The sequence below is a fragment of the Xyrauchen texanus genome, chromosome 28, assembly GCF_025860055.1.
Source record: "Xyrauchen texanus isolate HMW12.3.18 chromosome 28, RBS_HiC_50CHRs, whole genome shotgun sequence".
Lineage (NCBI taxonomy): Eukaryota > Metazoa > Chordata > Actinopteri > Cypriniformes > Catostomidae > Xyrauchen > Xyrauchen texanus.
In genome coordinates this window covers 8,836,129-8,850,587 of record NC_068303.1, presented here as the reverse complement: position 1 = coordinate 8,850,587, position 14,459 = coordinate 8,836,129, and the positions used below count along the sequence as shown (strand labels likewise).

The window sequence follows — 14,459 nt, the reverse complement described above, 5'->3', positions numbered from 1 at the left end:
TACATTTAAAATAAACCATAATTGTCACATACTTTAACAGTACATCTTGAATTAAATGAATTTATTATGAATATATTAATAAATAAAATTTCAATATCATAACGGCAAGCATGCCGAGGTACTGCAGCTGCGCCAAAACACGCTCTGAAGTGAAGCGTGAGCGTGAGCGAGCAGGACATTTAATTAAATACAAGTACATCTTGCTTTGATGCCTCCGTCTTCGTTTCCTTTTCTTTCATCCTTTATTAATATCCTAAGAGGATGGAGCTAAGAAAAGAGGAAAGGAAACGATGATGCACAATTTCAGCACCCTTTGAGAACATGCTAAATGACTGACAGACAAAAAGCACATCAAAGTCTTCTGACTGGCTGATTAAATGTTTACCGTTTACACAGTTAAGTGCTGTTACAGAGGCTAGTGAGATATCGTAGGGTACTAATTTTATTTCAGAGAGAAGGGACATATTAAGCATACTATTTCATAAAATATTGCGTACAGCACCTTTAACTTTGCTCTGAAGCTAAAGTGTGTGATTTCTGTGACGCTAGCCTCCCGTGTATAAATAAAATAAAGCAAAGGATTTCCAACAATGTATTGGTTTCAAACAGGTTTCTGGAACACTCTTTACATCTTCCATTGACAGCTCAAACAGATAGCCCCGCCCCAAACTCACGCCATAGGTTACTTTGTTACTGTGTAGCGCTTGTCATGATGCGCAAGCAGAGCGCAGTGTTCAGCCACAGGGCAAATGTCTATACTTATCGGTTTAAATCAACTTCCAAATGGTTTTCTTATATTTGTCTCAGCATATTAGGCTGTCATATCATAGGAGAAAGTATTTAACATGAAACAAATTACACACTTCAGCTTTAATTTGATTGTAGATTTTAAAATGTCATTAAATGTCACCATCAATGTAACAGAATTGCTCTTATTTTCCCTAATAACAGGATCTGCAGCCGCTGAGGAAGTTCAAGAATTGGCTGCACCAGCCCCTATGCTAGATCGTGAGTGCAAATAGTCACGTGACTTTCTAATATTACGCTTATACATTTTACATAATTTGAAAAAGCAGTAACAATTAAATCAAATCTAGAGTGATTGAAACCACTTAATCTTTTCCCCGACTTCATAAACTAGTTCCAATGTGCCGTCCAACACCTGTGTATTGTCCAGCGCCACCTGGCTGGTATGGTGAGTAATGCAGTCATGTCCAATTACAAAAAAACTTCCATCATGTACTTTAGGATAAAAGTTATTTTTACACTCTGCAATATATTATAAAACGTATCATTTGTGTTACAGTGCATCATATAGTTACAAGCAGTCCATTACCGCCATCAGCTATTCCAGGTATTTAAAAAAATAATAATAATAATTCAATATCATTAACTCTGGTCATTAACTGTCAGTCATGTTAATACTAACATTTATGTAAATTTAAGGTGCTACTAAACACTAAAAGCTGTACTATCAAAGTTTGTTCTGTGCTTCATTATACATTTTACTGATTACACAGAATGATGTAGAACACAATGTGAGTTGATGCAAAAAAAAAAAATAAAACATTGAATTTAATTTCTTTCAGTGTAAGTGCAGTTGGGACACCATCTGGCGATAAGTGCATGTGGTCATGGGTTGCCTTTCTATCTATAGCTTTTCATGCTTGTTTGACCCCTCCATTCTTCCTGGTCATGTTTCTCCTGTTCAATTTTGTAACATCACAAGTTCTTCACAACACTACAATGTGTTTTACAAAGACTTTTTCCTATGTGTTTTTCAGAATCAGAGGTTCCTTATTTAACAACTTTTCAAGCTCCTACTATACTGAAAGGTGTTGATCTTCAAATATATTTGAGCATAGATTCTATCTGATAAACATTTGTCCTTCCCAAAAGAACTGACTATATAATGTTATCTTTGCTTAAGAACCTGAAGCTGCTAAAGCAAAGCCAAAAGAAACCACAAAAAGGAAAGGTACTAAAGGAATGTCAGTTGCTGACTGCAGTAAAAGCTTGCTTTTTCAAGTTTCATTACCAGACCTGAGGTGAGTAAAAACCTCTGACTTGTAATTTCAGAACCAACTGCACCAAAAGAAAAAGCCAAATCAGCAAGTGTGAAGAAGGGTGAGAGCACATTATAAAAAACATAAGGGGAATATTTAAGTCCAAATTGCATGAATTATGTTCATTGTGATTAAGGCATGATGTTTGCATTGTTTGCCCTTATTATAACACAATAGTGTTTTATGTATGTGTATTTATGTACATTTTTGTATGTAGAACCTGCTGTAACTAAAGACAAAGTAAAACCTTTGGCTGCAAAGAAAGGTAATGACAATAGAAAAATGTCTACATTTCAAGTTAAGATCTATTTTCAAACAAAATATTTATGCCTAAGAGCCAACGTCTGTAAAAGAGAAGTCTAAAAGGACAGGTAATTACGGTTCAGGAACTAACTTAGCTGTATTTGTATATTAATGAGCTTAATAATTTCCTCTTTTACAGAAAGAGTGATCACCAAAGGGATGGCAAAACCTACCTCTGCTAAGAAAGGTACATTTTATTATTGGATATTATTTATCAATATACAGAAGAACTAATTAGAATGTTGTATTATCAAATATGTATTTATGTATTATATATTATTTTAATACATATATTTATCAACATCTTCATAATCATAATTATTTGTCAATATAACAATTATATTGACAATATATTAAAAAATCATAATTATATGTCAACACATTTTTTTGGTGGAAAACCACAGAAACGAAGTCACCAACTGCAAGGAAAGGTAAAGTACCAGTAGGAATAATTATTTCTTTGAGATTCAGTTGTGTTACCTGTTCAGTAAAGTGGAGCCTTTTTTATCAAATAGAAAGTAGTCAACTCCAACTGATGTCATGCTTGTTTATAGTTTACTTTTCTTTTGAAGTCCTGAGCACAATTACCACCAATCTGGTTGTGTGGCAATATAACATTTATATTGACAATATATTAAAAAAAATCCTAATTATATGTCCAAAAATTTGTTGTAATTGTTTTTTTTTTTTTTTGGAAAACCACAGAAACAAAGTCACCAACTGCAAAGAAAGGTAAGGTACCAGTAGGAATAATTATTTCTTTGAGACTCAGTTGTGTTACCTGTTAAGTAAAGTGGAGCCTTTTTAATCAAATAGAAAGTTGTCAACTCCAACTGATATCATGCTTATTTATTGGTTACTTTTCTTTTGAAGTCCTGAGCACAATTACCACCAATCTGGTTATGTGGCAATATGACATTTTAATTCATAAATAATTATTCTTTACCCCCCTCCCACCCCAACCAGAGTCTGCAGCAGCAAAGAAGGGAGAAGTAGCAACAACAAAACGCAAAGGTAGGTTTACATGCACCATATATATATATATATCAATAGAGAAAACAAATATATAACCTAACTGGCCAAATGTAATCAGAAATGTTAGAGATGAAAATTCTCTCATCATTTACTCACCCTCATGCCATGCCAGATGTGTGACTTCTTTTCTGCTAAATGCAAATTAAGATTTTTAGAAAAAATCTGTAGGTCCTCACAATGCGAGTGAATGGGTACCAAAATTCTGAAGCTCAAAAAAGCACAGAAAGGCAGCATAAAAGTAACCCCTAAGACTCCAGGGGTTAAATCCATGTTTTCAGAAGTGATATAATAGGTGTGGTGAGAAACGGATCAATATTTCAGTCCTTTCTAACTATACGTTTTCCTCCCTGCCCAGTAGGTGGTGATATGCTCGAAAAATAAACAAAATAAATATTTATTAAATATTTATCTTTTTCTCACACACACTCATCATATCGCTTCTGAAGACATGGATGTAAGCACTGGAGTCAAATGGATTACTTTTACTTCAAATGGGTACTTTTTGGTACCCATTCACTTGCATTGTACCTTGGACCTACAGAGCTGAGATATTCTTCTAAAAATCTTGTGTTCAGCAGAAGATAGAAAGTCATACACATCTGGGATGCATGAGGGTGAGTAAATGATAAGAGAATTTTCATTTTTGGGTGAACTATCACTTTAACACCTCAATATTAACTTCTTGTTTATTGAACTGTTGTATAAAAGCAATACAACAACAAATTCCATACATACAAGACTTTATATAAATATACAGAAATATACAACCGCCGCTTCCAGCAAAAAGTCGCTGAACCAAATAACCTTTGGTGCACATCTAAAAACATTACTCCTGTGGGAAGAAAATGCTTATGAAAAAGCTTAAAGTTATGTAAGAAAGATATTATCCTCTTTTTATTCTTTTGTACTATTTCCTGCAATACTGACAGCCTGGTCATTTTCACATGTGGCCTTTTCAGATGAGCAGAAAAGGGCTCTCTTAAACCCAGAGTCTGAATAAACACATTACTAGTTCATTATATGTTTTCAGACAAAGTCAGAGATACAATTTGCAGGTCATCTTGAAATGGGTTCAGTTGTATCCTAAACTGGGTGGTTAAAGCTATAAATACCACACTGGATGATATATCACACAGCAGCCCCATGGCAATGTCACAAAATGTTGGTTTAAATGCAGGACATATACTATTTTGCATCAGATTTTTTCTTGGGAGTACATTTAATGATCTGTACTATTAGTTTAACCCTTGGTTGAATTTAAATCCACCTCTACCTTTGGTTATCAGTTGCTCACAAATGCCACTTTCCACTTGACATTTAATTTTATCTGATGCCACTGCAGTGATGCATCTAAATTTTAGATGAAAGTCAGTCTCATGAAACATTTTGTTTGTTGTTACTATAAGATATGAGGTATAGATATGGAGGAATGCATAAGCAAAGACTGTGTGTTGTTTAGGTGACATACAAGGCACATCAAAGACAACTGAAGCAAACAATGTATCCTTTAGAGAGTAGAACTAGTTTTGTGTGACATTGCACTGCTGCCTTTTAAATCTCTGCTGTTGAATTTATGTTTAATATGGAAAAGAATAAAGTACCTGCTATTTATTTTATTATTTCTTTACATACAATAAGTTTACTTTATTTTTTGTCTCTACATGGGAAGAGGAGACATTTGTAAAGGCAGTGAAGCCCATTGCAGAAGGTAGGTTATTATTTCATATATTTCAATATACTGCATAAGATTATAAGACACGCATAAATATTGCTCATACTTATGGTTAGGGATTTGAACAGATGTTCAAATAGATTTTCAGCAAATAGATCTCATCTAAAAAAGAGAACACAAATGTAGAATACAATAAGAAATACAGTATTAAGCACTGGTGGTCTTGCCATGAATATGCTTAAGACACTTTTTTTCTAGACAGGGCTTGCATCCTCAGAATGGGAGGAAAGAGATTTCAATCAACGATCATAAAACAAACATTTCAATCTAATTAATGATCTTAGCCCATCATGAGTGATAAGTCACTACATTTTAGATTCCTTATGTACTGTATGGATTTATGGATTGCAAAGCTTCTCAACTTGCTGACAGGAAATTAGTATGCAATATTTACGTGCTTTTAACTTTAGTTCATTGACGTCCTGTAAGGGCCAACATGTCAAATACTGCAAGGGCTAGCCATTCTTGTTTACTGTAATCGACAAACATGACTATAAGAAAAGAATAATTGCTGACTGTAAAATTGCTTTCTGTTGTATACTGGATCATTAGTCAAGAAGAAGGCTGCATTGACACCAAAAACCAAACAAGCAATTAAAGTTACTGGTAAGTTTTAATTACTATTTTAACATTGCATTATATAAAGGCCTATTTAAGTCTTTAAGTATCCAAAAAGAAAACAAAATAGAAAGCAATCTCACAAATGTCTGTGATTTCTACAGATACCAAAACTAAAACGGAATCTGTTGAAGGTACATTTTAGTTTGGACAGTTCACTGCATGAAATCATATTTGTAATAGTTCTGCATGACAAATTATTGAGGATATTGAGTTTTTATATTAAGTTGTGCACACCAATACATGCTGACTTTGTTCTCATAAAATAACATTTACTTCATAGATGACTATAAGGTGCATTCAAACTGAAAACAGTCCATACAAGACTCCAGCTGGCACAAGAAAATGTGATCTGTCATGAAAGAATGTCTCTATTTTCATGACAACAGTTTGAAAGGATTGTACCTGGAGTGTCATGCACTGCTCCATAATTCTGTAATTACATAACTAATCATGTGTTTATGACACATAAAACTTGATTATAGGGTTTTGCATGCACAGTTGAGGTGCAATTACAGAAGTGTCAGACTCTGTAAATGTGAATGCAACGGAGATTAGAAAGAGCATAAGTAATATGACAAGCACTATTCTCCTTCACCTTTAGAAACACCTGTTCCAGCTGATGAGAAAACGGCTGAAGAAGGTATGAAGTAGACCATCGTTTTATGTGCAAAATGTTTATGCTTAAGAGTATTGCATTGTTAGCTTAGCAACATGCTAACATCAAACTCCAGAGCTGAGTCTCCTATGTTGAATAATATTTGTGTGGCATCCGGAGGTGCTGTCAATGAAAAGTGTTTCATTTTAGCAAGGTTGGGGAGTAACAGAATACATGTAATGGGAATACATATTTAAAATATGTTAAAAAAATATATATTCCACTACAGTTACAATTTAAATAATTGGTTATTAGAATACAGTTACATTCAAAAAGTATTTTGATTACTGAAGAGATAACTTTGCATTTTATTGTCATTTGTTTCATTTTATATTTAGTCCTCTCAGATGGAAAACATTTATACATATAAATGATGCGATCCAAAGTGCATTTGAACAGCAGTGAAACACTTTCTTATGATGTGTTACATTCATACGAGCAAGAAAGAGAAACTTTCTTTTAAGAAAGTTTGGAGCAGAAGAAATAGAAATAAACCTTGTGTAAATTGTCAGCTTTATGCTAAGTTAAAATGCTATTTATAGGCATTATACATGCACATGATACCAGGCAGGATCATAGAATTTTGTTTTCCTGTAAATATCTCTAAAAATCCTTAAAAGTTCAATTAGATTTATCTTGTTTTAGAAACAACATTGCATAAGATATTTAGGTTTATTTTTAACATGTGTATTTTGTTTTACTGTACTGACAGAGTTTTTATAGTCAAAACAAGTGAAAAAATCTACCAGTGCTGAAGAAGTAAACCAAAGTATTTAGAGTACATGACTGACCTTTAGTAATCTAATGAAATATGTTACAAATTACATTTTACAGCATGTATTCTGTAATCTGTAGTGGAATACATTTCAAAAGTAACCAAACCTTCATTTCAGTTTGAATGTTGCCTTAGAAGGCAACTGCCTATGTAGGCAGCGAGGCAGTTCATTAGGTTTTGAACAGGGCCAATATGTCACCATCACTTTCAGATTAATCTTTTCTAACCCAAATTCTTTCTTCAGAGAAACCAGCTGAGGCACCAGCAAGTGAGTTGTTTTCTGACATTCATGTGGTGTAGAACTGTATGGTGTGACGTTTCCATTAAGCTGCTTGTTGAGTTTAAATTTAGTTTGTGTGATTCATAATAGCGCTGTATGTAATTATTCAAAAGTCAAAAGCAATAATCAAATGCATGCATTTGTAAGCAGACTTCATTTCGATATACAGTGCTAAGCATTCATAGTAATCATAAATACCTGGACATTGTAGAACTTTGGAGAGCTTCAAAAACTTGCAGGCGACAATGAGGTACAATTTCCCATCCACCAGATTAATTAACATCACCCTTTCAATATCTGAGAATTATTTTCATTACTGAAAATAAATGAAACACCATGTTACCAGGGTTGAGCAAAATTCAGAATTGGCTGCCTTTTAATTTAGGAGTTGGAATTTAAATTTCATTGGCCCCCGGACGTTGAATTGGAATGATAATAAGATAAATTTACAAATTTTTCATTCAGTGTTAATAAATAAAATTAATTATAAAAAAAAAAAGATTAGATCAATTGTTTTGACTTAAAATGCCTTATTTTATTCTCTGATTTACTCAGCTGATGAGACATATTCCTCTATCCTCTAAACTCTAAGTTCAATACCTTCAAAACAACTATCACAGCCATCAAAACAGATTTTAAGTTCGCCAAATAGAACCACAAAAGGTCCACTAAAGTTTGGGGTAATTTAGAGCATTCTGGGAAATTAAGTGTTCTTCCACCCTGGTCCATATAATGTATGACATTTATAGCTATTTCATTGCTTAATAAATTAACCATAAATTGATAAAGCAATGATATATATATAAATTACATACAAACATCTATAGGTGGTTTCAGCCATTGATAACTATGTACTGTCTTCTAAAGTTTCTGTAAATACCCCATATGTTGTGTACAGTATATTACAACATGTTTTATACAACATGTTTATAATTTAACTTGCAGTAGTTACATTCATTTATTTGAATTTCATTCCATTTGAATTCTACTTCCTTAAATTCAAATTACAAGTCTGGATTCTGGTTGTTAGCTCAAATTCAAAATTGAGGTACAATCCAGGTGCCCAACCCTGGTTGTTACTATTCGAGGTTATTGTTCCTATGGAAAATAGAAAGAGTAAACTATTTTTAAACATAATTAGTAATATTTCAAATTACATTCAGATATTAATACACTAATGCTGCTGTCTGGTTGGCTATGTGTGAACTCCTATGTCACTCTCCTATAATAACACCTGCTTGCTTGCTTGTCTTGCTTGTTAAAGACTGCATTTTATGTCTGTTCTCTGCTTCCTTCAGAATGTAATACAACATGCAGTGATAAATTGCTTTGCTGAAAACAATTAAGTTTTCCGTGTCATAGCACTCCGATTGACTGTGAACATCCTCTGTGCATGCATTTATAATAACTCACATACTTTAAACTTAGTTAACACAAATTAGCTTCCGCACATGGTCAGCCATTGTATGTCAGTGACTGTGTTTTTCTTTGTTTTGTTTCTATACCATCCTGTGATACATCTTAAAATGAATATTTCTTAATACTATAGCTCAAGTAATTGTATTGAGCATATTTTTTTCCCCTTGCAAATGTGGACATGAAATATTTACCGGTTGTAAGTGAATTTATTTTATATTATTATTATTAAGTCTCATTTTCATTTTTCAAGGTCATCATTACTTTAAAATTCAAGTCATCCCTCTCCCTCCTTGGGCCTAATGTTAACAGATATTCTATAATTACCTGAAAGTCCCTTTAAACTTTAAAAATGTGTGATTGTAGCACTGTATATTGTATGTTGAAGTAGGTGAAAATTTATTGTATGTATCTCTTACTAACAAACTTCCTTAGAAGACCTGGAAGCTGAGGAAAATGTCACAGAGGGCAAAAAAACAGGTAAGTAAACTTAATTTTACAGCGCATTATAGAAATGTGACAACCACAACCAGCAACTGTAAAAGAGGACATACTTTGATATCATTTTTATTCATGGGTTCACAGTTTGATGTAGTTCACGTGTATATATATATATATAGTGATTGATAATACTCCATTGATGTTCAGGAATATTAAGCTTATATGCATGCATGCCTGTCTAAGTGTTACCGGACCTGCTCAACCCAATCTGAGTGGGATTCGAACCGGGGACTCCGGCATGGGAGGCAGGCAGGCTAATGAGGAGGCTAAAGGCTACAGCCTCTAGCATCAGTCACTAGTGTGCCTCTTGAGGCCAGGGGAGTGAGATTTTACACACTGCACAGCTACCTACCAGCTGGCTACCGTTACACTCACCCCCCTTAACCTCACACCCATCTGGGTCATGGCACCACTGTAACCGGTCCTGCCACACCCAATCCGAGTGGGATTCAAACCGGGGTCTCTGGCATTGGAGGCGGAAACGTTAACGAGGAGGCTAAAGGCTACAGCCTCTAGCGTCAGCCTCTAGTACGCCTCTTGAGGCCGGGGTAGTGATGTTTTACACACTGCACAGCTATCTACCAGCTAGCTACTGTTACATACGTCTATATAAATGGCATCATGAATCACATAAGACTTTGTGTATCATTTTGTGTGTGTGTTTTTATTTCAGCAAGAACAGTTTGCACAATTGTATGGTGAACTGAAAATCTCCCTTTGTATTACAGGCAAGATACCATACTTCCAGTGTGTTTTAATGAGTTCAAAATCCAGCCAGTATCCACTACGGCCCATGTCTTCTGCTATGAGCCCTGCCATTAACCCTAACCTGATGAGAGCCATGATGGAGCAGAGGGCTGCTTTACTTCAGCAGAAAGCCCGTGCAGCAGGCCAGTAACCGGTTGACACACCCCATCCAACCTGGCCAGGTGCATACAGTGCTGCTGGGCTCGCAAGAGCTATCCTCCTAAATAGTCACTGATTTTAGACTTTTAAAAATACCAAAGGAGCCATCCAATCCTTTCACTAAACTCTTTATTCCTTTATAAATAGCTTTTGAATATAATCACACTTTTTTTTGCAAAAGTGTGTTAAATGATATGCTGTTACATCAAATTATATTACAGTGCTTGTAAGGCAGTATTGTATTGATTTTGCTCAGACATTCTGTATTAGGTTTGTTCTAAACTCCTAGACCTAATTATTAAATGTCTGCAATGAATTCAGCCCGAACCACTCCATTCAAACTTTTTGTAGATCATTTCAGATTTTCAGAAATGTAAGATTGATGTTTTAAGAGCTCTCATTTACTTCTGGAAAACTGACAGTGATGACATTATTGTAGTAATTGCATATGAATTGATATTGGTCTTCTTAGGACAATATGCATATTTTTTTGTGATTGGACTTCCTTTCTTGCATCCATTTAAAAATCTATGACCGCATTTACACACTGCAAAGATGGTGTAGTGTTCTGTTTGTTTCACGCACAGCCAACACGATGCTTGCTGAGTGTCATGATAACAGCAAAGGGGTTCTAATGCAGAATTTAATTGACCACAAATCAAAACCTGAAACCTGAGTTTACCTCAAATTTAAATAAAAAAGTTTTCTGCCTTGCAAGCATTAGTATTTCCATCTGGAAAATCGAATTAAATTCTAATGTAAATTTTGAAATATATACAGTATAATATGTTAACACCTGTCAAAAAATGTTGTGTTACTGGGTAGATTCACATTTATTTAGTTTATTTATTCAAGATCTTAAATAATCTGTTTACATTTGTTGTAAGGAAGATGCTGCTGTTTTTTCTTATTGTACATAAGACTACTCAGCCATGAAAAAAGTTTAAAACTTGGTAAATAATTAAGTATTGCTCTAAATATTCAGATATTTATTTTTCTATGTCAGTCAGAGAATACAATCTCATTAGGAAGAGAAATCTGGCAACATGCATTCACTAAGGTCCTTAGCCTATCACTTGGCACAGGCCATTTCCTTTCACTCATTGGTAATAAGATTATGTTTAGCGTGTCTGGGTTATATCAGGGTCTGGGATCTCTCCATTTGTATGCATGGGCATAGAAGACAGGAGGACGGCATTTGAAACCAAATCCGATTTCAACCTTAAACAATGAAAGAGCTTACATTGAAGACACATTATGAGATTTAGAGGCATATAAAGTCTGCAGCCTCCGAATAATGTAAATCTTTCAATTTTACTTGACTGATAACTCTTACTAATTGAGTATATCTCTAGTAAATTGAAAACACTTTCTCATGCAAAATACTGTTATTAGGTTTATAAAATGGGGAGGTTTCTGTATTTAATCATGTATGAATTTGTGTGTTCTCTACATGTAAAGCCAATGCATTCATAATACTTGTGCACAGTTAAAATGTACTGTAAATACATTATCTTACAGCAGTGGTTCTTAACAGGTTTTGCTTTAGGGTCCATATTTTACATTGGACATCAAGTTATGAACTAAAAAGTACCAAAATCATTAATTGTACTAAAGTAAACAAATGTGTCATAACCATGACCTACACATGTCCAACAATTCTAAAGTCTAAAATTGACTACATAATAAGATTGGTTTTTAAATGGCTCTTGAATTTGATTGGTTTCGTGATCTCGGCAGCCAATAATTAATTGCACAAAATGCATTATGGCCAGAACAAACCATGTTTATATTCACTGCATGTGAACCCATATTTAATGTAGTCAGACCGCATTTTGTTTTACTTTGCAAAGGTTTTTTTCATGATTTTTGAGGATGAGAGCATGTCATGCAAAATGTCCCTGTTACTATACTTACCGTGCGTTTACACCAGAGGCGGCGAGAGCGTCAAATCGACCGGAAGTCATTCATTTTCAATGACAGCCAGCGTCTCTCGGCGGCGAGTCTTGGGCGGTGTGGGTGAAAGTTCAAGTGCAGTCAACATTGTGGTAATGAGCTGTGACGCGGTTCGGCGGAATATAGAAGTGCTCCACTCTAGCGAAGTCGAGAACACAACAGTGTAAACTTTGGTTCCCACCAAACATTAGTTCCGAAGATAAAATGGAGGAGAAACAAATTATTGCCGTGGCGGGTTTCCCAGTAATATATGATCTGTCCCTGTTTGCTTACAGGGATATAAAACAATCAAGACCACAGTTATTATTACAAATGTATTTTATTTTGATAACAAACAACTATAATTTTAATTACTTTCTGCCATCGAGCGATTTCTTATTTTCACATTTTAAAGAGTTCATGAGGATATACGCTACTTGTGATAGGTCGGCAAAAAGTAAATGGTCGACATGTCTGGATGTTTAAATTGCGGCCCCTGTAAATATAGTTCACAAAACAAAGCATTCTGAAGAAACGTTGTCACCTATTTCAACTACCTCAGAGCGTCCATGAGCGTCCTCGAGCATTGAAGGCAGGGCAGCCAGAGCGAATTTTGATGCTCTCGCCGCTTCTGGTGTGAACGTACGGTTAGATTTTGCTAAATTATTTTTGCTGTCCCCCATGGTATTTATTGCGGCAGTTTCCTGGGAAATTAACACTAGAGGCACTAAAACATCAATGTGATTATTTTATTGTAAAACGGCAGATTATCAGTTCATAAACTCTTTACGACCTTTTCCTCACACAATCTTATGACATCTAAACACTTTTACTAGTGCATTACTTGGTAGGCGATAGATTAAATTATAATTTTTTATTACATAACCAACAACATGTACAAGCTTGTTTGAGTGGATAAAATTGTGCGGTAGCTCAACTTATAGAACCCGCGACTTCAGAGTCCTGAAGATCATGTGACTTGACACGTGATCTGAAAGTGTCATCACCACAAAATGACGAGGTTGCTTTAGAAATTGCATTTTTCATCTCACATTTGCTTCAGTGACACAATCGGTTGGGTTTAGATTGAAAGTTTAGGGTCGGAAAGCAGGTTTTGTTGATTTCAACTCGAGCATTAACCTTTAAAAACTCATTCATTTGGGAGAACATTTAAAATGCTATTAAGACCACTAAGTGGATATTTCACTTCGGAACTGTCATGATATACCACATAAAAGCCACATAACATCATTTAGCAAAAATGTCCCCACCATTACAGAATTCTCAATAAATCAAATTGTTACATTTTTGCTCTACCAGGCAAATTTCAGTCAAAATATTTTTATATTTAATTGGACACATGGTCTTTGACATCAACAGCAAAACTAGTAGGAAACGTTTTTTCCTCCCTTTTAAAAGTTGCTTAGCCTGTTTATTTTGCTATCTTAACTATATAAGATTATATGGTCAGTTGGATTTTAGTATTGCTTTTTCCCTGTTGTCCGAACAGAGCTATGACACGAGAGACCACCAGTTGAGAACCACTGCTTTACTGTATTTGTCAACAGTGCAATAGTTTTCCCTATTCTTCTAGAAAGTCCTCTAACAGCGTGTGGATTTACACTGTAAAATATGATAGTAAAATAAGAGAGATGTATAATATTTGACATTTCTATGACCAACAGTGATTTTTAAGATGTTATCTATGTCAAAGGCAAGGGAGACAGCAGAATTATCTTTTTCCTGTAACATTTTGCTCTGTATAGTGCAAATATTGCAGTTATGACCATTTCAACCAGAAACACTTTGTCTTATTAAAGAACACTTACTTTGGGCAAAATATATTATCTCTAACTTAAGGATTGATAGACCTTAAATTTGTCCTTGAATGTATTTCCATAATCTATCATAGTGGAAAAAAATCTAAATAACATGAACAAGATTGAACGGTTGGCAGCATTTTGAGTGCTGATTGTGCATACAGGCTACATATGGTCAAAAAAGGACAGGATAATGTTGTACGTCCAGTGTTTGCATCAGAAGTCTGTTTCTCTGTAAAGAGGACACCATGAGACAGTTTGCTGTAACTGTCTGACTTTGAAAACAGAAGTAGGCCACATAAATGATCTCACTTTGAAGTTACAGCATGACGTTTCCTGCAGAGAGGATGTTAACTGTACAGTGTGGAAAATCCTACTGTATAATAATAATAATTATGAATGAACAAAACAAAT

The 14,459-nt window shown here is 34.7% G+C and overlaps 1 protein-coding gene across 9 annotated transcripts in view; it reads left to right on the top strand.

The window, feature by feature from the left end:
* trdn (triadin) overlaps nt 1–14,459 on the top strand; it is a 61,774-nt gene that overhangs the window by 46,589 nt on the left and 726 nt on the right. For 4 of the 9 annotated variants that reach the window (XM_052095994.1, XM_052095990.1, XM_052095993.1 and 1 more), the window contains 18 exons: nt 952–1,008; nt 1,142–1,195; nt 1,307–1,354; nt 1,785–1,835; nt 1,931–1,978; nt 2,080–2,127; nt 2,284–2,331; nt 2,509–2,556; nt 2,774–2,800; nt 3,075–3,101; nt 3,336–3,383; nt 5,074–5,112; nt 5,689–5,742; nt 5,859–5,888; nt 6,359–6,397; nt 7,432–7,455; nt 9,319–9,363; nt 10,113–14,459. The exon at nt 10,113–14,459 is cut by the window's right edge and continues 726 nt beyond it. In XM_052095994.1, the coding sequence (XP_051951954.1) occupies nt 952–1,008; nt 1,142–1,195; nt 1,307–1,354; nt 1,785–1,835; nt 1,931–1,978; nt 2,080–2,127; nt 2,284–2,331; nt 2,509–2,556; nt 2,774–2,800; nt 3,075–3,101; nt 3,336–3,383; nt 5,074–5,112; nt 5,689–5,742; nt 5,859–5,888; nt 6,359–6,397; nt 7,432–7,455; nt 9,319–9,363; nt 10,113–10,282 (905 nt within the window). In that variant the 3' untranslated portion in view covers nt 10,283–14,459. Of the gene's footprint in view, nt 1–951; nt 1,009–1,141; nt 1,196–1,306; nt 1,355–1,784; nt 1,836–1,930; nt 1,979–2,079; nt 2,128–2,283; nt 2,332–2,508; nt 2,557–2,773; nt 2,801–3,074; nt 3,102–3,335; nt 3,384–5,073; nt 5,113–5,688; nt 5,743–5,858; nt 5,889–6,358; nt 6,398–7,431; nt 7,456–7,678; nt 7,718–9,318; nt 9,364–10,108 lie in introns of all 9 variants that reach the window. The other 5 variants (XM_052095997.1, XM_052095992.1, XM_052095996.1 and 2 more) reach the window with 5 other exon arrangements.